At 35.2% G+C, this 24867-nt stretch overlaps 1 protein-coding gene across 1 annotated transcript in view; it reads right to left on the minus strand.

The window, feature by feature from the left end:
* Positions 1–24434, minus strand: part of MINAR2 (membrane integral NOTCH2 associated receptor 2) — a 33257-nt gene extending 8823 nt beyond the window's left edge. Inside the window, exon 1 of the mRNA XM_051994289.1 lies at positions 24270–24434. Within this exon, the coding sequence (XP_051850249.1) occupies positions 24270–24434 (165 nt within the window). The remainder of the gene's footprint in view (positions 1–24269) is intronic.
* Positions 24435–24867: the final 433 nt, after the last annotated feature.

Genomic DNA, 24867 nt, shown 5'->3' on the forward strand with positions numbered 1-24867 from the left:
TCTTGATCAGAGAGACATCAATTTCTTACCACAGTCTTGAAAGAATGCATATCCCCATACCTGTCTTAGCAAGCACAAAGAACAGGAACACACCCATTAACCCAAACTTAGAATTTCTTTTCTTTCATTGTCTGATTAGATCTTGGCCCGGTAAATCTCTAACAGAAATTTTTCACATTGTTTGGTTTTTGAGTGTGGAAGCAGAAAAGAAGAAATACCTAGTCCTAATACAATAAATACAATAAGAGAGGAATAAATAATTTCTCACAAGATCCAGTAATGCTATCAGTAGGCCAAAGAGTATGCATAGATTAGTTACTTTTTGGGTGATGGCTCCAAATTCTTTTCTGGAATGGCTGGATAAATTCACAGTTCCTCCAACAGTATATTAATGTGTTCTCCCCCCAGTTCAATATCTGTCTTGTCAAATGGAACCTTAGAGTTGCTTTAAAATACATTTCTCTAATAATTAGTCACTTGATGAATCTCTTCAAATTCTTGATAGCATACATTTTTTCCCTTTTAAAATCACCTATTCATAACTTCTGTATTTCATGGATCTTGTTCTTTCCAATTTAAATCCATTATCTGAATATGGGACATTTATCTGAGAAAATGCCTGCTAAGCTTTATTATTTTTTTTCAATGAATAGTTTTCCTTTTACTTACATTAGATTTGCATGTGCAAAAACTTAATATGATAAAATTATTTATTTCATTATGTGTGGCCTTCTCTATCCTTTATTTGATTTTTAACTCTTCTTATTTCTGTGTTTTTAAAGATATCTTCTTATTGCTCCTTTCATACATTTTCAATGTGACCCTTCATATCTAATGTATACATCTGATATAAAATATTGGTCTATACCTAATTCCTGCCAGACTGTCTTTCAGTCTTCTCAGCAAATTTTATTGAAAAATGAGCTCTTAACCCAGGAGATAGGTATTTTCTGTTTATCAAATATTCTTCCACAATATTTATTTCTTTCATTTTGGTGTATACTTAATCTCTTCTATTCATTAATCTCTGTATGTATTAACAAGTAACAAAAAGTTTTGATGCTGATTTTTGTAGTCTACTTTGAGATGTAGTAGTGTCAGGACTCCCCTTCCTACTCTTTTTTTTTTTATTATTTCTTTTAATATTCTTAACCTAAGCATTTATATAATATGTACTACACACTGGACAAAGTCTCCCACTGCATCCAGGGCCACCTTCAGTCATTCTGATCTCTATCTGGCCACTGACCACTGGCTCTGGCTCTGGAGGGGAGGAAGACAAACAACAACCCAAGCTTATGTAGATGTAATTCCTGAGAAGAGTAAAGTACAAGTGTAAGCCATCATTCACCACCACCACTCCTCTATAAACCCTTCCTTGTGGACCCTTTTTATGTGAGATAATTTTCCCCATTTTACTTCTCCCAGGCATTCCTCTTTCTTACCCCTTTATTTATTTTGTTTTTGAAATTAACCTAATCTATTCAGCTCACATTTTTTTTAAAAAAATAAGATAATTTCCCCCATTATTTCTTTTCCTTCCCACTTTTTCTGATACAACTCTCTTTCTTGCCCTTTTAACTTTACATTAAATTTGGGCTCTGCTCCCAAAGTGGAGGGGACACTGTCCCAAACTTCAGTTTCTTGTTGTCTTCAGAGCTTGTTCTGGGGGTCTGTAAGATTTTGGTGAGATCCAAGGGAAAGTAAGACCATGCTCTCCTGGACTGTGCTCTGATCAGAAATGGCCCTTGTTCTCTTTCAGCCAAGCTGGTGTCCTTCATCCTGGAACTAAGATATGAAACTGGACATGGACAATGCAACAGGACCCAAACCCACCATCAGCGAAGGTTGTAATATCTTTCTGACCAGTTGCCTGACCCCTTATCCGTTTGGGCTCAAAACTCCCCAAGCTGCAGCTGCCTCAGTTCCAAGGCCTCCAGCTGATATTATGGTATTATAGTGACCTCTGTTGAGCTCCAGGCCAATTGACAGATTTTTCCTGTTAACCTCCCAAGTTGTCTTGAGCTAGAATAATGTCTCACCCCAACCTTTTGTTGTCTCTGCCACTCCTGAATCTGATTTAAGATATTATTTTTAAATTGTTTGGAGGGAAATAATAGAAGAATAATATAAGAGTTCAGCTGAGTTACTGCCTTGTTCTTTTTACCCCTAACTATGATATTTTCAACATTGGACTTCTATGGCACCGAATAAATAGTGTAATTTAGCAATTTTATCATATTTATTATATTGGCATAACTTAACCATGGAAAATTGGTATTTTTCCAATTATTTAAGTATGTATTTATTCCTACAAAGAATATTTTATGGTTGCATTCATATAGCTCTTGTGAGTCCTTCTATATTCTAAATATTTAATACAGTCTATAGGTTTTTAAAATGAAATTTCCCTTTAACTCTTTTTATTAGGGTTCCTTGATTTCTTGCACTTATTTCCTTAAAATATTTTAAAATTAATTTAATTTTAAGGAAATACATTTTAATTAAAATGTTTTGAGTGAACAAAAATTAATTTTCTCATACTCTAATTTCTTTCTGCAAAATTTGTCATTATATAATCAAACAACACAAATTTCTGTATTTCCTCTATCCAAAATATCATTTTGTATCCAAAGTCCATAGCATCTGTAAACATGAGAATTCTGTTTCATTTTCAACTAGGCTTATTGGTTGGATAGCTTTTTCTTGTTACAATTTTACAGCTAGGATTTCCAGAGCTATGTATAATCTAGGCTCATGTCTATGAGGTAGATTTATTTTTAGATTCAGTGATCGTAGTCTTAGAAGGATAGTTATGAAATGGCTTGCACTTATGTTGCAGCTAAATAGCAAAGCTCTCCCTCATGCTACAAATAAAAGGGTACCCAGCTTTCCAAGTTATTTTTCCACTATAATGGTGTCATTTCATAGTTATGTTTACTTTTTTGGGCTTCAATTCAGAGAGATCTTTCTGGTTTCCTCAAAAGTCACATTGGGGAGATGAATTCTTCTTACACCTGTGACTCTGGGGCCTCTAGTTAATCATTCAAAATTGCCTCTCAGTAAACCTTTTTTTTTAATTACTTTTTTTTCATTGCATTTATTTTTATTATAAAAATGTTTTGATTCAGGATAATTCTTTTTTATGTTAAATATGGTAGAAATTTGTTAAATCCAATAAAAAACATATGAATGGGACTGATTGGATGAAGTATTTCTCAGTATTGAGTCACATGATCCCTGTCCCCAGAACTGGGACCCTGAAGAGGTCATTTGATCTCTGCATGGATGAACTTTGAACCCTGAATACAGAATGTTGCAGGAAGTGATGTAGCCTGTGGGAGCAGCCAATGTTGGTGACCATTAGTCAAGTTGGTTACTTCCTATTAGTCTATCCTATGAGAAGGCTCAAATCTTTTGCTTTTAAACCCTGGACAAGCTGGAAGCAGGCCAGGTTCTAGGTGCAGATGGCAAAGTTGGAATGGCTCCCAAGTGTGTCTGGGCCTCTCTCTGCAGGGATTAAATAAATGCTTTCTCCTCTTTGTACCTGATGATGTCTCTGATTAGTTAATTGGGAAGGGGGTCTTGCACTCCACCTGTCCCCACTCCCCCACATATTTATACAATTAACTTGCTGCACAAGAAAAATCAAATCAAACCAGGAAAAAAATGAGAAAGAAAATAAAATGCAAGCAAACAACAGCAAAAAGAGTGAAAACGCTATGTTGTGAATCACATTCAATTTCCATAGTTCTCTTTCATTCAGGAAACTCTTCTGCAACCTCAAGTACATCTTCGGTTCTCTACCTGGATGCCAGTCTGCAAGAGGGAGCCATCCTGTACTGAGAAAGACACAGTCACTAAAGACCAGTTGCCTTCACTAGCAGAAACTTAACTACATCTCTATTATACTATTCTATCTATCTATCTAATATTATACTATGTATATTACACTAAATATGGCATTTACTTTATGAACTTGACCATAAGTCTAGTTATTCATCTGCCAGCCTGAGTTCTTGTTTTGGAAGTGAGCTCTCACTGAGAAGTTTAAAGACAATATAGAGGGAGCAGAATTCTAAAAGTAGCCTGACAACAATCTATTCACATATTTTGAATTAGTGGCAAATTTGCTTTCCAGAGATGGGTAGCAACTCTAGCAATTATGAGTTCAGCATGTGCTAAAGGCTTGGGAAGACTAATGTAAAATGTGGATAACAGAGAAAGCTAAAGAAATTCCATTTTGGGAAAAAAAAAAAAATAAATTTCATTTTGTTGGTAGTTCTAGCATCTGACCTTGTTTGTATTGTAACACACACCTCCGAGCCCTCCTTTTCTCCTCCTCCTGCCCCTATGTGACCTTTTTTTAATGTGGAAATAGATAAGGACAGTCCTATCAAAGTGGGATTACAAGAGATAGCTAATCTAAAGAAGTGCCTTTTTTTGTTACAGGCCCTGTCCAATCTAGAGATGCCACATCTCTTATTTATACCAAGTCCCCAGGCAACAGGTCTAGCCCAATTCTAAGGGACCCCATACCAAATTCACCTTCCTAAATTGAAATCTATATAAATTTTGCTTTTCCTTTGAAGAGCCTCTGTCTATGCAGGTCTTGCTTTCTTGCTGGCTAATTAAATTAAATCTTCACTGGTTCCTAAAGTTTTGGTTTGGGATTTGAGTTTGGTTTTGGTATTGGTTCTGATAGGTTCTGGTACTGACAATTTTACCCAACAAGTAGTGAAAGTTGGTGGAATTCCTAAATGGGTGGACTCTTGGAATTCTACTGGGAATCTGGTACTTATAATGTTGTGCCACAGTTCTCTTTTAATGTCCTGACCCAGTTTCCCTAATTGTCCTATTTAGTTACTCTGCCTCAGGTTATAACCTTTCCCTCTTAATGTTTGATAGGATAAAGGTCTTTATCCATTTTAGACATCATTAGAATATCAGGAGCCTCTCCAGCACCTCCAATTATGTCATCCTAGGTGCCTCCCCCCCCATTAGGTCATCCCCATCCAGGTACCTCCGCCATTATTTCATTGATCTTATTACCCTATAAAAGAATCTTGTTATCTGATATTCACTGCTGGATTCTTTGAGAAGATAGTCTCCTTCAGCTCTGGGATGAAACATGAATCATTTGGTCCCAGTAAATCTCTCCATTTAATAAACTATTAAATTGTTCTCTAATCTCTGTCTTGCTCAGTTTCTCTGGCATTACAATAAATTATTAGGTGAGAATCAGCCACGGCCCCCACACCATCATTCATTCTGTAGAATTTGTCCTAAGAAAAATAAGAATAAAATTTTGTGACTGTTACATGGAAATAGTACTTAGATCTTTTTACAGTCTTTCCCTGCAAAGTAAGAGATTTATTGTTTTAATGCAAAGAAGGATGGTGTTTTCACTCACCAAAGAGGGAAGCAAAGGAACTAAAGCTAGTTTGAAAGTATTATGATTCCACACAAAAATAGATTTGCTGTTGAATTTATACTTAAAAGAGATAGAAGCTTGTTTAAATCAGTGAGAAATTTGAATATAAGTAAAATTTAACTTGGGAAAATTCTTGATGTTACCACTGTTATCTTCTCCTGTGAAATGATAGAATGAAATAACAGAATTTTAGATGGGGCAGCAAGGTAGAATAGTGGATAGAGTTCAAATCTGAATTCAGATACTTCTTGGCTGTGTGACCCTGGACAAGTCATTTAACCCTGTATGTCTCAGTTTCCTCATGTGCAAAAGGAAAGGGCAAACCATTCCAATATCTTTGCAAGAAAACCCTAAATAGGATAAAAAAGAGATGGATATGACTGAAAAAAAATGACTGAATTAGAAGTGTTTAGATAAACTTGAAGCAAATGCACTTAAAAGTTTTGGAATGGACGATGCATTTGTAAGCTCTAGAAAGCCCTCAAAATAAAAGTATTGCAATTAATTGATATGTACAAAAAAAAATAGGTGTTGTGCTAAATTGTAAAGAAGAATTCAATAGTCTGGAATATGATTGAGAAATAAAGACTAAAGGAATTATAAAGCAAATATAAGAAAGAGGTATAGATTCAGAATATCAAAAAGAAACAAAGTCCTGTTTTGAAATGCTTTAATCAAAATTCACTGAAAAGTTATAAAGAAAGGATGAGAAAAAGTTTAAGCAAGTAGAGATGAGAGAAAAACAAGTAGAAAATTGAAGAAAATTGGAGTCTATCTGCACTGAGGATTTAAAAGCAAAGGATTGAAGTTTTTGAGAAGAGAGGTTTGAGTAAAGTTTTTTATCTTATTGAGATGAGAAGGATATGAGAAATATTATATGGTTTTTTAATGATACAAAAAATATGGAAATAGATGCCTAACATGGAATAATTTGAATATAGTTGTCTGTCTATCCTTGAAGGAGCATTAGGAGAGTATATTTTAGTCATTATGTGAATAATGTAAAATCTTTATGGACTCTAAAAGAGAGGGAAGCATACAAGTCTACCTCTTTAAGTCTTTAGCAGTGGATTATTTTAAGGAGCAAGCCTATACATTGAAATGCTAGCAGTAACTGACCTTTGGGAAAATTGAGAATCTGTATGATATTATTTGTACATATACATGTATACTGAACATGTGATTGTATTCGAGTTTTATTTTAAGTGAAATGCATTTTCTTGTTAGCATAACTATATTGCCTGACTCTTTACAAGTAAATCAGGCCTTAATAGGAAAAAAGGAAAAAAAAACCAACAATAAAATTTAATGCTTAGCATTAAGATAATGTGTTTAGAATCTGAAAAAACAAGCTTGGTTGAAAATATAATTGTATTCAAATTACTTTATATTGATTAGTATAGAATGCCAAAAATGATAAAATGAATCAAATAATTTTTCTACGTAAGATAATTCAAAGATATATTCAAATGAATTAATGTCATTTGGCAGGCAATAACTTTTGTTTCAATGTTTATATATTATTATTGTGTTTATAATTTTTTTCATCTTGTGAATTTTGGAAAACCACTGTATAAAGAAATGCTCTTAAGAAGATGTAGCTCATGACCTAGGCATAAAGAATGAGATTATAAATAAATTGGAAGAGCATAGGATAGTTTACCTCGCAGACCTGTGGAAGAGGGAGGAATTTATGACCAAAGAACTAGAGATCACTATTGACTACAAAATAGAAAATTTTGATTATATCAAATTGAAAAGTTTTTGTACAAACAAAACAAATGCAGACAAGATTAGAAGGGAAACAATAAACTGGGAAAACATCTTTACAATCAAAGGTTCTGATAAAGGCCTCATTTCCAAAATATATAGAGAATTGACTCTAATCTATAAGAAATCAAACCATTCTCCAATTGATAAATGGTCAAAGGATATGAACAGATAATTCTCAGACTTAGAAATTGAAACTATTTATAGACATATGAAAATATGCTCCAAATCATTATTAATCAGAGAAATGCAAATTAAGACAACTCTGAGATACCACTACACACCTGTGAGAGTGGTTAAGATGACAGGGAAAGCTAATGCAGAATGTTGGAGGGGATGTGGGAAAACAGGGACACTGATACATTGTTGGTGGAATTGTGAACACATCCAGTCACTCTGGAGAGCAATTTGAAACTATGCTCAAAAAGTTATCAAACTGTGCATACTCTTTGATCCAGCATTGTTTTTACTGGGCTTATACCCCAAAGAAATACTAAAGAAGGGAAAGGGACCTGTATGTGCCAAAAAGTTTGTGGCAGCCCTGTTTGTAGTGGCTAGAAGCTGGAAAATGAATGGATGCCCATCAATTGGAGAATGGTTGAGTAAATTGTGGTATATGAATGTTATGGAATATTATTGTTCTGTAAGGAATGACCAGCAGGATGAATACAGAGAGGACTGGCGAGACTTACATGAACTGATGCTAAGTGAAATGAGCAGAACCAGGAGATCATTATATACCTCAACAACGATACTGTTTGAGGATATATCCTGATGGAAGTGGATCTCTTCGATAAAGAGAGCTTTAATTGATCAAAGATGGACAAAAGCAGCTACACCCAAAGAAAGAACACTGGGAAATGAATATAAACTGCTTGCATTTTTGTTTTTCTTCCCGGGTTATTTATACCTTCTGAATCCAATTCTCCCTGTGCAACAAGAAAACTGTTCGGTTCTGCACACATATATAGTATCTAGGTTATACTGTTACCTATTCAACATGTAAAGGACTGCTTGCATTCTGGGGGAGGGGGTGGAGGGAGGGAGGGGAAAAATCGGAACAGAAGTGAATGCAAGGGATAATGCTGTAAAAAATTACCCTGGCATGGGTTCTATCAATAAAAAGTTATTTAAAAATTAAAAAAATAAAAATAAAAAATAAAATACATTCTAAAAAAAAAAAGAAGATGTAGCAACTGTTTCATTGCATCACAACTCCCTTTGATCTGGATGTTGTGAAAATATTATAGTAGAGATTATTGTTATAATGTCAAAAGTATTTAATTGGGTATGTTTTTAAAAGAAGATTATATTATGTGGGAAAAGTAGAAGGAAAAAAACCTTGTAAAATTTCCCTATCTGTAAACTTCTCAGATTGCTTGGCACCATCTGCTTAGGCAAAGTCACAAAATTTTTTTGACTTTGTGACAGACATTCCTAATTGTTATGAAATCCTTAAATAATGAAATGATTTACTAAGAAAATAGGATCCCCCTTCCATCACAAACATTCACTGACAATGTGGAAGGATAATTTATGTTTGTTTATAACATAGAAATGATTTTATGATGATTTGTGATAGTGAAAATTATGAGATTATACCTTAAAATAGCTAGAGTTGCTTTAGGTTTTGAGTTATATATTCACTATTCATATGGAATTCCAGAATGTGATTTTTTTTTTTTTTTTTTTTTAGTTTCTAATGATTGCTTTTTACAATACACTGAGTATAAACTCAACAAAGAAAAAAAATAAAAGGATGTTGGATGAACTTTTTTGGAAAGGACTGGTAAATTTTTTATTATTAACTGCTATTGCAATAACATAAAAAATAATAATAACTGTAACTAGCCATAAGCTATGATTAGTGAAACTTACTTGAGGTAAAATATCTAGGGACTATAATTTGAGATTGTTCTGTGTTTTAATTTAGGTATAAATATTTGAATTATCATTAAGTCTAAAACATTTCACCTTTTGAGGAAAATGTCAAGAGCTGCTCAAAGGGAGCATCATCCAAGAACTGCTACCCTTGGATAAGTGGCTATGAAAGTGGATAAGATGACTTTTCATATGCAAAGATAAGATTCTTTGAACTCAGTTTCTGTGAAGTCATCTGGACTAGCTCCCTGGAGGCCTCAGAATCAGCCAGAGTCAGGATAAGCAAAAGTCCTTGATCTTTAGAAGGAGAAGTGAAGGAGATGGACAAAACTGCCAGAAGTTTTGCCAAAGATCTTTCTTTGATTCTAGAATTCAGAATCTCCACACTTTTCTCCTCCTCATCCTGAGGCTAAATGAAGTTCTCTAGCCTCTCTCACTCCACCCCCTCATCCCTCCTATGATTATCAAAAGATCAAGCCAGCACAGAATAGTGAGAAGGGCCATTTTTCCAAGAATATGTTTATAGAGTTATTGCCCAATAGATAATTAGCCTTAAGTGCTTGGTTGTCTGATTCAAGTTTCCCTATTTTATTATTTCCTTTTAAAAAGGAATGTTTTTGGGAAAACATTTTTACATTCAAGGGTTCTAATAAAGGTCTCATTTTTATGGAGAATTCATTCATATAGAGAATTGACTCAAATTTATAAGAATTCAAGCCATTCTCCAATTGATAAATGGTCAAAGGATATGAAACAGACAATTTTCAGATGAAGAAATTGAAACCACTTGTAGTCATATGAGAGGGCGCTCTAAGTCACTATTGATCAGAGAAATACAAATTAAGACAACTCTGAAATATCACTACACACCTCTCAGATTGGCTAAGATGACAGGAAAAGATAATGACAAATGTTGGAGGGGATATGGGAAAACTGGGACACTGATACATTGTTGGTGGAACTGTATACAGGTCCAGCCATTCTGGAGAACAATTTGGAATTATGTTCAAAAAGCTAACAAATTATACATACCCTTTGACCCAGTAGTGTTACTACTGGGCCTATGTCCCAAAGAGATCTGCAAGAATGTTTGTGGCAGCCCTCTTTGTAGTAGTTAGAAACTGGAAACTGAAGGGATGCCCATCAGTTGGAGAATGGTTGAATAAGTTATGGTATATGAATGTTATGGAATATTATTGTTCTATAAGAAAGGACCAACAGGATGATTTCAGAGAAGCTTGGAGAGACTTACATGAACTGATGTTGAATGAAATGAGTAGAACCAAGAGAATATTGTACATGGCAATAGCAATCAATTCCAATGGACATGGCTCTCTTCAATGATGAGATGATTCAGACCAGTTCCAATGATGTGATGAAGAGCGCCATTTACACCCAGAGAGAGGACTAGGGGAACTTAGTGTGGATCATAACATAGCATTTTCACTTTTTTTTGTTGTTTGCTTGCATTTTATTTTCTTTCTCACTTTTTTCAGGTTTGATTTGATTTCTTTTGTACAGCAAGATAATTATACAAATATCTTGTTCCACCATGTTTAACATATATTAGATTACTTACTATCTAGGGGAGAGGTGGAGGAAGGAAGGAGAAATTGGAACACAAAGTTTTGCAAGGTTTAATGTAAAAGAATTATCCATGTATATGTTTTGAAAAATAAAAAAAACTTTAATAAAAAATAAAAATAATTGTCCTTAATTCTCACCTGCTTAATTCTGAACCTGGATATGACGCAATGTGAAAAATGTGGAAATTTGTTTATGTTATTGGCTTTTCCAAAAAGCAAATTATGGCTCTTTCCTGAAATGAAAACAAGTATTACCTTCTTCTTTTCATAAAAAAATTTCTCAGAAAAAAAAAATTCTCTAGCCACAGCAGATAAAACTATATTTTTAAAAATAATGAATCTTGTTATTGCAATACTCAAGATTTCTGAATTGAGATAATGGAATACAGATATAAGGTATCTTATTGGGCAGCATACTTGTGTTCTTTCTATAGCTCTGTTATTCATAAGGTTTTCTCGATGAGATCAGAATGAAGAGGGGATCCCCAAAGTCTGAAAATCCTTGAAAAAGATCTCCTTCAACTCCGCCTCAATTAAATGGTCAAAGGATATGAACAGACAATTCTCAGATGAAGAAATTGAAACTATTTCTAGCCATATGAAAAGATGCTCCAAGTCATTATTAATCAGAGAAATGCAAATTAAGATAACTCTGAGATACCACTATACATCTGTCAGATTGGCTAGAATGACAGGGAAAGATAATGAAGAATGTTGGAGGGGATGTGGGAAAACAGGGACACTTATACATTGTTGGTGGAATTGTGAATACATCCAGCCATTCTGGAGAGCAATTTGAAACTATGCTCAAAAAGTTATCAAACTGTGCATACCCTTTGATCTAGCAGTGTTTCTACTGAGCTTGTATCCCAAAGAGATTTTAAAGAGGGAAAGGGACCTGTATGTGCAAGAATGTTTGTGGCAGCCCTGTTTGTAGTGGCTAGAAGGTGGAAACTGAGTGGATGCCCATCAATTGGAGAATGGCTGGGTAAATTGTGGTATGTGAATATTATGGAATATTATTGTTCTGTAAGAAATGACCAGCAGGATGATTTCAGAAAGGCCTGGAGAAACTTACACGAACTGATGCTGAGTGAAATGAGCAGAAACAGGAGATCATAATATACTTCAACAACAATACTATATGATGATCAATTCTGATGGATGTGGCCCTCTTCAACAATGAGATGAACCAAATAGAATTCCCAATCCCTCTATTTTTGTCCGCCTGCATTTTTGATTTCCTTCACAGGCTAATTGTACACTATTTCAAAGTCTGATTCTTTTTGTACAGCAAATAACGGTTTGGATATGTATACATATATTGTATTTAATTTGTACTTTAACATATTTAACATGTATTGATCTACCTGCCATCTGGGAGAAGGGGTAGGGGAAAGGAGGGGAAAAATTGGAACAAAAGGTTTGGCAATTGTCAATGCTATAAAATTACCCATGCATATAACTTGTAAATAAAAAGCTATTAAAAAAAAAAATTTGCCTCAGTGAGGGACCCTACCCCAAGGGACAAACAGTTTCATCCTAGTTAACTGGGTAGGGTCAGCTCAGTCCTGAAACTCATTGAATTCAATTCAAATTCCAGCTCAAGCTGAAACCCAGCAATGAGCCAACTTGGGACTCCACCCTCAAACCCCCTTCAGCTTGTAGCCAAAGCTCTCATTATAAAACAGCCAAACTAAAACCCTCTCTTTGCAGAGGTTCCAAACATGCCAGCTCTATGCTTGGCATGCCAAGGGCCTCTGTCCACTGGAATACTCTTTCCAGTGTCATCCTCTCTTTACCCTCACCTATTTCCCTAACCAGAATTGTTGTGCCACAGTTCCCTTTTAATATTCTGCCCCAGTTCTTCCAATTGTCCTATTTAGTTACTCTGCCTCAGATTATAACCTTTCCCTCTTAATGGTTGATGAGATAAAGGTTTTATATCTTTAGGCTATAGTCATTCCTTCTTAATATTTGACAGGATAAAGGTTTATCCATTTTAGATGTCATTACAATATCAGTGACCTCTCCAGTACCTCCTTTCATTATATCATCCTAGGTGCCTCCCCCATTAGATTATCCCCATCTAGGTATCTCCCCCATTATATCATTGTTTTTGTTATCCTATAAAAGAATCTTGCTGTTCCAATACTCAGGACTGGATTCTTTGAGACGATAGTTTCATTCAGCCCTGGCACCAAACATGAATCATTTGGTCCCAGTAAATCTCTCCATTTAATAAACTATTAAATTGTTGTCTAATTTCTATCCTGCCTCACTTTCTCCAGCATTACAACTTTATGCCTCTCTGTCAGGATTTTTAATCCCCATAATAAACCTTTTTTATCAATCTAGGTTTTTGGGTCTGTAAATTCTTTTACAGAGAACCTCCGTGCCGCCAAAAGGGAGTCCTTGAAACTCCCTATCCTTGCGCTGAATCCCAAGGGGTTGCAGGGGAGCCAAAACTCTCCATTTGGTTCCCTGAACCCCAAACCTGCCACTAGACCTTATCATTTAACTCCCTGACCACCAGAAACCCTAATTTCATTTTGGTTCCCTAAGTCTAAACCTCATCAAGAACTGGTTTATACCACATGAACAAAGTACTAGAAGTTCAATCTGATTAGATTTTGACAGGTATTACTAAATTATGCTGGCTTATCACTAGCAGGCAAGTGGCCCATTGGATAGAGTATCAGAACCAGAATCATGAAGAACCTGAATTAAAATGTGCCATCAGACACTAGTCTGTGTGATCTTAAGCAAGTTACTTAACCTTGTTTACCTCAGTTTCCTCATTTGTAAAATGAAGAAGGCGATGGCAGACCACTCCAGTATCTTTGCCAAAAAAACCCCAAATGGGTCAGACAAAACTGAAATGACTAAACAACAAAAATCTTAGTAGGTTTTAGCAACATTAGCTAGAGAATCTTCACAAGTGACCTGTAATCTGGAACTGGTCAAGGAAATATCTTCACAAATCTGCCCTGATACACACACAGATGCTTGAGAAATACATGGAGGTAATTGCCAGACAGCTGAAGATCATGGACACCGCCAAAGGTTTCAACAACTCTAAAGCTACAGCTGTACTGGATTTCTTTATTTATTCTACTGAAATTTTGCTTATTCTATGTATAGCATGGATTTGTAACCTAGTCCATGAGCTGCTTATTATTTCTGCTTGGATTGATACTGATTTGGGAATTTTGTCATTTTAATGTGAGACTATTATAGTTTCAAAGGGAGAAATGTGGGTAAGAGAGAAAGATAAAGCAACTCCATTTTGTCTGCAGTTTCTCTAATTTGCACTGGACCTATTTGCATTGCAGCCCCCACCCTGTCTGCTGTGACTTTTTTTTTTAATGCTAAAACAGCCAAGGACACTCCTATCTATAAGGGTGAGGTTACAAGAACCAGTTTAATATTAAGAAAATCCTTTCTTATTACTATCCCCACCCTGCCCTGTCCAATCAAGGAATATCACATTCCCTATTTCCATTCTATAAGCTCCCAGCATAAGGCCTTGACTAGTCCAAACTCAATTTACCTCTGCCTAAATTGAAAGTGATATAAACTCTGTCCTTTTGTTCCTTGGGAGAACTTCTGGTTAATTAAATAAACCTTCCCTGGTTTTAAACTTTTGGTTTGGAATTTTGGTTTAAGTTTAGTAGTCGTTCCAGCACTAACAATTTTACCACAAAAGCAAAAAAACCTATTCAGCATTTCATATAACACTACAAATAGTTTTAAAAGATTATTTATTTAATATTTTGTTTTTTTCTCTAATTACATGTTAAAATGTTTAGCATTCCTTTTTTTTTAAATCTTGAGTTTCAAATTTCCTCCCTTTCTTCTACCTTTTCCCCTCACTGAGAAAGCAAGTAATTGGATATGTTATACATGTTCAATCATGCAAATATTTCCATATTAGTCATGTGGCTAACAGTAAAGTTGTAGTGATACTTGAAGAAAGTTATCTATGATACCTATGGAGCTGAGTGGAAGTGCAATTGAGAACTTGGGATTTCCACTAGACAATTTGCCAAATGCATATGTTATCCTTGTTTCATTGAACCAATCTTCCTTGCCTGAAGTGTCTCATTAATAATGAGAACAGATGGCTAATGAAGGATTAAGAAAAGTAATACAAGCCAAAATAGCAAAGAATTGATCCAAAAATTCTTATAATCAAGTCAACAGAAGGCATTTTATTCTGAGACAATGCAAGAAGTTGGAACATTGCATCAGATTATAAATGATTCCATGCACTGAATTAGAAAGTAGCTATGCTATCCAATATATACATACTACTCAATAGCCTTGAATGCTTTATGAAAATTATGCTTTGGGAAAGAGAGGAACCTCTGGCAAGTAAGAAAAGAGATTGTATTGGCCCAAGATAACTGCAGATATCACCAAGAAGTGTGAAATTAGTGACATGTGTACACAAAGAAAAGCACTATCAACTTATGCTTTGTATTTGGAGACTCTAAATGTTATTATTAGTATTTGTATCAATTCTTTATCTCTAGAAGGTACAGAGATTAAAATGATCACATCTCCAGCAAGAGAGACTGAGGCAAAAGTCTGAGCCAATGGCATTTTATTAAAAAGTCGATGGTTCTGTCTAATAAAGTGGACCTCAGATCTTCCTCACAATCTGAGACCATCTTCCTTCAGGGCTTTATATTTTTATAGGGTTACAAATATGCTAAAAATAGAACAACAACTTATTGATTACTCTATAATCCATAAATTAAAACATAGCGTCAGCAAGATGGGCAGTGCAGGCAATATTTCTTCCATGAGATGGATGATCCACACTCTGGTTGGGCAAGCAGGTATGGCACATTACACTGATCATGAGATAAATGAGCCAAGGGAGATGTTTATCCCCAAGAGACTTAAGGGCTTTCCATCAGACTAGCATGGAATGTGGGGAAACAGATTAGGGATGCTTTGTGTCAGTATTCTTTTTTTCCCCCTGAGGCAATTGGGGTTAAGTGACTTGCCCAGGGTCACAGCTAGGAAGAGTTAAGTGTCTGAGATTAGATTTGAACTCAGGTCCTCCTGACTTCAGAGCTGGTGCTCTATCCACTGCTCCACCTAGCTGCCCCCTTATATCAGTGTTCCTTTGGTACTGCAATTACATAAGTAGGCCTCATGTCTGATACACAGATAATTTCTGTAATATCAGCATGAGGTATGCAAAAAGTTTCTTTATCAGATTCTGTTTTCTTATACAAACTATGAATGACTTATTCTTATACTCATTATTGGATGATTGACTAGATAAGCATTACTAAATGAGTAAGTACTAACAATCATTGCCCTCCATAAAAATCATAATGGACTAATTAATACTGATTGGAGTTTGAGTAAGGGTCTCCAATAAATCAGTTTTCTCAAAGGCAGGAATAAAAGTGTAAGCTCCTACCACAAGACTATTTAATGCTTTGCCCATTGTTATTCTCAATTTGGATTCATCTCCCTGAAAAGCTTTTCTTATCCATCAACATACATTATTGGTGAATATTTATATTTGTAAAAAGTTGTTTGTTTTTTTAAACCTAGCTCTCTGATTCATTATTTCCAGATTATCAACTTGTATTTGAGGGTAGCAAGCAACAGGCCTACAAATAAGTTTCTTTTAAAAAAATGTTCTAGAGCTTCTTGCTATTGTTCCCTGATCCCCACAGAGTCTCCAGGATTCTTTTTCTTTTTCTTTTTGTTATTATAGCTTTTTATTTACAATATATATGCATGGGTAATTTTTCAGCATTGACCCTTGCAAAACCTTCTGTTCCAACTTTTCCCCTCTTTCCAACCACTCCCTCCCCTAGATGTCAGGTAGTCCAATACATGTTAAACATGTTAAAGAATATGTTAAATACAATACACACACACACACACACACATATCCTTACAGTTATTTTGCTGCACAAGAAAAAATCGGATTTAGAAATAAGATAAAAATAACCTGAGAAGGAAAACAAAAATGCAAGCGAACAAAAACAGAAGTAGAAATGCTATGTTGTGGTCCACACTCATTTCCCATAGTTCTTTCACTGGGTGTAGCTGGTTCTCTTCATTGTTGAACATTGGAACTGATTTAGTTCATCTCATTGTTGAAGAGAGCCCCGTCCATCAAAATTGATCATCATGTAGTATTGTTGTTGAAGTGTATAATGATCTCCTGGTCCTGCTCATTTCACTCAGCATCAGTTCATGTAAGTCTCTCCAGGCCTCTCTGAAATCATCCTGCTGGTCATTTCTTATAGAACAATAATATTCCATAACATTTATATGCCATAATTTATTCAGCCATTCTCCAACTGATGGGCATCCACTCCGTTTCCAGTTTCTGGCTACTACAAAAGGGTTGCCACAAACATTCTTGCACATGTGGGTCCCTTTCCCTTCTTTAGTATCTCTTTGGGGTATAAGCCCAGTAGAAACACTGCTGGATCAAAGGGTATGCACAGTTTGATAACTTTTTGGGCATAATTCCAAATTGCTCTCCAGAATGGCTGGATGTATTCACAATTCCACCAACAATGTATCACTGTCCCAGTTTTCCCACATCCCCTCCAACATTCCGCATTATCTTTCCCTGTCATTCTAGCCAATCTGACAGGTGTGTAGTGGTATCTCAGAGTTGTCTTAATTTGCATTTCTCTGATCAATAATGATTTGGAACATCTTTTCATATGGCTAGAAATAGTTTCCATTTCTTCATCTGAAAATTGTCTGTTCATATCCTTTGAACATTTATCAATTGGAGAATGTCTTGATTTCTTATAAATTTGAGTCAATTCTCTATATATTTTGGAAATGAGACCTTTATCAGAATCTTTGACTGTAAAAATGTTCTCCCAGTTTATTGTTTCCCTTCTAATCTTGTCTGCATTAGTTTTGTTTGTACAAAAACTTTTTAACTTGATATAATCTAAATTTTCTATTTTGTGATCTCTAGTTCTTCTTGGTCACAAATTCCTTCCTCCTCCACAGGTCTAAGAGGTAAACTATCCTATGTTCTTCTAATTTATTTATAATCTCATGCTTTATGCCCAGGTCATGAACCCATTTTGATCTTATCTTGGTGTATGGTGTTAAATGTGGGTCAATGCCTAGTTTCTGCCATACTAATTTCCAATTTTCCCAGCAGTTTTTGTCAAATATGAATTCTTATCCCAAAAGCTGGGGTCTTTGGGTTTGTCAAACACTGGATTGTTTTGTCCTTTGAACCTAACCTATTCCACTGATTAGTCTGTTTCTTAGCCAATACCAAATGGCTTTGGTGACCACTGCTTTATAATATAGTTTTAGATCTGGTATAGCTAGGCCACCTTCATTTGATTTTTTTTTCATTAGTTCTTGACCTTTGTTCTTCCAGATGAATTTTGTTGTTATTTTTTCTAGGTCATTAAAATATTTTTTGGAGCATTTGATTGGTATAGCACTAAATAAATAGATTAGTTTAAGTAGTATTGTCATCTTTATTATATTTGCTCGACCTATCCAAGAGCATTTAATATTTTTCCAATTGTTTAGAGCTGACTTTATTTGTGTGGAAAGTGTTTTGTAGTTTTGTCACATAGTTCCTAACTTCCCTTGATTCTTTTTCTTTTTCACTAGAGAATTTTCCTTCATGGTAAAATACTTGTTTATGATATGCTGGACTCTTTTGAAGTTTTAATCATTCTTTCTTTGTTGTGACATTTTTTGCTGGTATGTCCTCCTTTAAGCTGGCTTTTTACTTAAACTTTATATTCAAACTTTTAGTCTTTCTTTTATATTTCGTCATCTGCCTCTGTGTTTCTTCTGCTTTCTTAGCTGTTTTTTTAGCTCACCCCACTTACAGAGTTATATAGAACCTGATTGCTCTTAAGAGTAATAAGGCAGGGGCAGCTAGGTGGTACAGTGGATGAAGTACCAGTCCTGAAGTCAGGAGGACCTGGGTTCAAATCTGATCTCAGACACTTAACAGTTCCTGGCTATGTGACCCTGGCCAAGTCACTTAACCCCAATTGCCTCAGCCAAAATAATAATAATAATAACAGGGCTCAGAAAAGTGGTGAGATTGGGGGGTATGTGGAGGGAGTTTGGACGTGCATAATCAAGATGCTTATGGAACATTTGGTTTAAAATATTAAACTGATTTATAAGTGATGAGCATTTAGAACTCAGGATAGAGACTATGATTAGATATAAAACTCTGAGAACAATCTGCATATAGATGTCAATTGAACCCATAGAAACTGCTGAAATCACTAATGGAAAAATCATAGAGAAGTTCTTTCATAAGCTACTAACCTAACTTACCTGCATTAATTATATTCACCATCTATTTATGTGACATTATTTAAGTTGGGCCCTCAAGGCAATGCTTTAATCTTTCACCTTCCAACTGATTCACTATTGCACTCACCACATTGGCTTTTCCAAACTTTTTCATCCCCTTTCAAACCTCTCATAGCTCCCTCTTCCATCCTAAACTTTCAGATGAGAACTGTGTTTCATATTTCACTGAAAAATTTGAGGCCATTTACTGGGAACCCCTTCTAACTCTTTTCATATTACATTACTCAGTTTTCCTCTGCTATATCCTCCACTGCTCCTTCCTCATGAACATGTGGCCCTTCTCCTTACCAAGGCAAACCGCTCTAGATGCATAAGTGATCTATCCCATCAAGTCTTCAGAAGATTGTCCCTTCTATCATCCTCATCTCTCACTAATCTTTGATCTCCTTTGTCTACTGGATGCATCCCTGCTGTAAGCCAACACAAATATGAATCCTCCATGCAAAAATACCTTCATGCAGTTGGAAATTCAAGACTGGACATGAGAAGAGATTTTAGTGGCGAATAAAATATCTTGGGATCACCAAAATAGAGATAATAATTGAATACATGAGAGTTGATAAACCTACCATCTGGGATTGTATAGTGGTAGAAAAGAACAAAGCAGAGAATGGAGCTAGCAAAAGAGATGGAGAAGATAGGTAGGAGGAAAACCTGGAAAAAGCAATACCAAATTGAAGAAAATATCAAAGAGAAGAGATGACAGATTGTATCAAAATCTGCAGAAAAATGATATCGCTGGTAACTTAAAAGAGAGAGATTTCAATTAAATGATGAGGTCCAAAGCTAAATAAACTACTGAGAGTTATAAAAAGAATGAAGGTATCAATTGAAAACAGCATTCTTAAGAAGTTTAGCCAAGAAGGAGAGGAGAAATTTAGAATGATAGCTATTAGGAATGAAAGAATCCAGTGAGAGATTTGAGGAGGGAGGAGACTTCAGGAGACTTGCAGATGATATGGATACAGACTTTAGACAGAGAAAGTTAAAGATAAATGAGAAAGTAGGGATGTCAAAGAAATGAGCTACATAGTCACCTGAAACAAAGGGGAAAGTAGATATTTGCAGAAGGCACTTGGAAAATGTGATGAAAAGGAAGAGAGAAGAAGCTCTCAGTTAATGATCTCATTTTTTGGTTTGTTTTATTTTGCTGAGGCAATTATAGTTAAGTGACTTGCCCAGGGTCACACAGTTAGGAAGATTTGAACTCAGGTTCTCCTGACTTCAGGGCTGGTGCTCTATCCATCGTGCCCCCTAGCTGCCCCTCATTTTTTCTTTATTAAAGCTTTTTATTTTTCAAAACATATGCATGGGTAATTCTTCAGTATGAACCCTTGCTAAACTGTGTCCCAATTCCTCTCTCTCTCTTTCTCCCCTATATGGCAAGAAGTCCAGTATATGTTAAACATGGTAGAAATATATGTTAAATCCAATATATGCATACATATTTATACAATTATTTTGCTGCACAAGAAAAATCAAATCAAACCAGAAAAAAAAAAATAAAATGCAAGCAAACAACAAAAAGAGTGAGAATGCTATATTGTGATCCTCCCTCAGTTCCCACAATCCTCTCTCTGGGTGCAGATGACTCTCTTCATCACAAGACCATTGGAACTGGTCTGAATCATCTCATTGTTGAAGAATTGAATGCTCTCTTTTTTTTTTTTAACACAAAATTTGTGTTAAGGTCCTCGGATGAGAGGGTGAAGGAAAAAGGTGCCATAGGAGGTTAAGGAATATTGAAAAGGTTTGGAAAAGTTGCTCTGTTAAGTGGGATATCAATACAATGAGGGGTTTATAAAAAAATTTCTTTATTGCGACAATGGCAGTTGACATTTTGTAAAGATAATTTTGTACTGGATTGAGTCATAATCATGGTTTCATGATTTTCTCCAGCTTTACTAGGTAGCAGATGACTGGGAACAAAAGCAGGAATAATCAAGGACTGAGACTTTGAAAAGCAAGACCAAAGAAATGAGGCAAAGGATCCAAGAGCAAAAAACAGCACAGAGTTGAACTGGTTTACCAGGGAATCAAAATAAGGGAGGCCTGGGAGAGAGCTAAAAGGTCAAGGATTTGGGAGTTATGAGACTAACGAACAAGGCTTGGACTTGCAAGATAGGAGAGGTATAATGACATCAGATTGTGATCAGATCAAGGAATTTCAGACTTTATGAATATGGAAGTGATGAATTTTGAAGTGATGACAAAATCAAAGTTTTGACTTTCTAGCTGAGGTGGGATAGAGACTCAGGTCTTGGGAAATAAGAAAGTTGAGGAATTTAAAAATAAGGATATTTCAGGTTGTATCAGTGTTGAAGTCTTCCATGAAAGAAGTACCAGTGATGTTATTTTGAGAGGAGCTCTTGATCCACACATGTGTCAACTTTTATTCCTGATCCTCTTAGACTCCGGATATTTGGTCACTTGCCAAGTCTGTTTCACAACATCTTTCATATATATCATTATGTTTTCAAACACTGCCAAGAGCCTGCTATAGGACCTCAACCTCAGGCCTAAACTATTAAAATAGTCTTCTGACTGGTCTCCTTGTCTCAAGCCTCTCCTTATTCTGATCCATCCTCTACTCAGCTATGAAAGAAATCTGGAGAGAAATACACACAGGGAGGACATGGCCAAAGCACAAGTGAGGAGGGACAGCTCATGCTTCCAGAGGTTGTAAGCCTTCTGATGTCTTCTTAGATGAAACAAAAACTTGCCATGGTGTGATAACAAAGAATCATTTCTATGACTCTCAGGAGGAGACTCGAAAAATTTGCATCATTCTGAGTCAAAAAGAAAAGAGTATTTCAGGAACCTAATCGCTGGTATTTGTAAAATCCCCAAGTCATCAGTTCCTTTTGCTCAGCAGTCAGTTAGGAAACCCAGTCATAATACCATGCAAAACCCAGTGCCAAACATGGCACGCAGTAAACTGAAACCAGATATGAATTTCTGCACAGACACTAAGGAATAGTATCTATAGGCTGGTCCACTATCAAGGTGGATAGATAAATGATAGATAGGTAGGAAGGTGAATGTTACAGAGGGACTTAAATCCAGATATCTTGACTCTCAGGTCTATGATCTTTCCTTTATTCTATATTGTGTTTTCAGAAATTGGTAAAGTCCTAGTTGGAGAATATATTCTTACTTTTGACTCTACTGAGTCTCAATTTCTTCATATGTGATTAAGAGAGTATTTCATGGATGCAGCTAGGTGGCGCAGTGGATAGAGCACCAGCCCTGAAGTCAGGAGGACTTGAGTTCAAATTTGACCTCAGACACTGAACAGTTCCTACCTGTGTGACGCTGGCAAGTCATCCAATTGCCTTAGTAAAGAAAAAAAAGTTTCATCCTTTAAATTGGATCTAGAATAGATAACATTTAATACCTTCTTCAACCACATTTACAAATTTATAAAATGCTATTATTTCAGTGGCAAATTTCCTATTGATTATACTGTGTTAAGTATTAAATACATAGAAAAACATAAAAGGGACTACAAATGTTATTGAATACAACTTTTTCTCTTTTCAAATAAGAAAGCTGAAGTCAAGAAAGATTCATGTTTAATGTGGGAGGCTTCTATAAGCAAATAAATTCTCTTCAGAATAAAATGATTATGTGAGCATAGTTCAATTAAAACAACAACAAAAAAGACATTTTAAATAGAACCTGATATTATTAATCCTATACAAAATACCTATCTACTGATTTAAATGATTAAAAATATATAACCTTTTTATTAATGCCAAGGACTATTATTATTCTACAAAGCATTCATTATAATTTTCCAGCTAGCAAGAAAATGTCAGATCTTAGTACAAATTATTGCACCAGTATTTTTTAATACATGCAATGAAATTTATCAAAAACATTTTCTCCGAACAAACTTCATCGTGAAAGAAGACTAAGTTTTCTTGAATGGATTGTGGATTATTTCAATTTGAAATATAGACAAGAATGAATAACAGGGAGAAATAGTATTTCATTTGTCTAACATAAAAAGGTGGTTTGTAAGAAAAGTAGAAAAGTTCACTGAAGAAAATTTTGAAAGTCAGTTGTTATAGTAGACTATACCAAATAAAAATACAGGCAGGTGGAGGAAATAGTTAATAATACATGTCTCAATTTGAATTTTCGTGATAAAGACAATGAAAAGTCTACCAATATATCTCTAAGGCTATACTAAATACAAGAAGTCATGGGTAATAAATGTTTTGTTGTTGTTGTTGTTTTTAATTCTGAGAATTAAAATCACTTCAGGAGCTATAATTGCTTCCCAGATTTTCAGATCATTAATTATCTGTTCTGAAATGAAAGTCTTGTCTTTTTTTCTAATGAATTTATGTTTAACCTCACTGATTCTTTCTTCATAAAATAAAATATTATTTGTGATCTAATAGTATTAGTGTTCAGAAAGTTACCATAGCTATTTGTTTATTAATTCGTCCACAGAGAAAGAAAATTAGGGGAAAAAAAATAAAATGCTGAATTGTCCTCTGAGATTTTCCTAGGCAAAAAAAGAATTTCTCTGTTCTCTTTCCTTTGATTCTACAGCTATAAAAGTTAATCTGTTATCAAATGTCCTTCAAGAGACTTGATAATAAAATGGAAACTGTTCAAAAATGAGCTTAATATCCTAACATAGCTCAAATACTTTTCAATATGAATAAAAGAAAAAGTTCATTTTTAACCTCTTTTACTCTTGATGCTTTCTTTACTATGGTCAGGCTTTATCCAAATATTGAAATATCAGATATTTAGATAAAGAGGCTAAAATGAGCATTAAAAAGTGTATCAGGGCTATCAAGAAAAGGCATTTGCAAAATTCTAAAACAGGGAACAAGAAGGACTAAAAGGGGAACAAGAGACATTTATGTAACACTTGAATGTTTACAAAAGGTTTTGCATCTATTATCCTATTTGATTTTTAACCCTGTCACTATCATTTTCTCTGTTGACTTAAGGATTTTCCCAAAGTCATGTAACTAGTGAGTGTCTGAGACAGGATTAGGATGAAATTCTTTTGTTCTGTAAAAATAAGGCTAGTTAGTATAGAAAGCACCTGTAGTTTATAGAACAAGACCCTTCAAAAAAAGTTACTTTGAAGATCAATATTTCACATTTCGTTCAAAGCCACATGCTTTAGAGACACAGAATTGATAATAAGGATAGAGAAAAAGAAGCACCCCTTAACTTTATATATCTCTGTATCTTACCTGTGAGTAGACCAGATTATCCCAGTGCTGCACAGCTGGATAATTGCCACCTGGTAATATTGGGAAATTAGTTTGAGGAAGTGAAGAGTTCTTTACCAAAGATTTCACTTCAAGTTGCAGGAATTTGTCAGGGTGATTGTTATTTGGCAAAACTGAAAGATCCATGTCTTTCTGTGCGGTGAATACAACCTAGACAGTGGTTGTAAGGCTCTTCCATTATTGATGTCCCAGAGAAGGATCTCATGGTTACCTGTAACAATACCTGCTCAGTGTTCGGTTGCGGACTGCTGAGGAAAATCAATCCATATATTAGATGTCAGGTTAGATAAGCAGAAGCAACAAACCATATTGCCTAAAGGTTCACGTTTGGTACTTTGGGGAACTTATTAATATTTACATGTACTAAGAGATGGTGAATTAGAAAATTTTCCTCCGAGTCTTATTGCTTAAGAGGACACAAAGATTGTACCTCTGACCCTGTCTTACTGTCTCTGAATGCTGCCAGCACGCTTCAGCAAATTCACTCAGAAATTTCTAGTCTTTCTGTGTCTTAGGAGAATTATCTGGAATATTTGCCTCAGTTTAGGGCTTAATATTT

Source organism: Antechinus flavipes, chromosome 1 (genome assembly GCF_016432865.1).
Source record: "Antechinus flavipes isolate AdamAnt ecotype Samford, QLD, Australia chromosome 1, AdamAnt_v2, whole genome shotgun sequence".
NCBI lineage: Eukaryota > Metazoa > Chordata > Mammalia > Dasyuromorphia > Dasyuridae > Antechinus > Antechinus flavipes.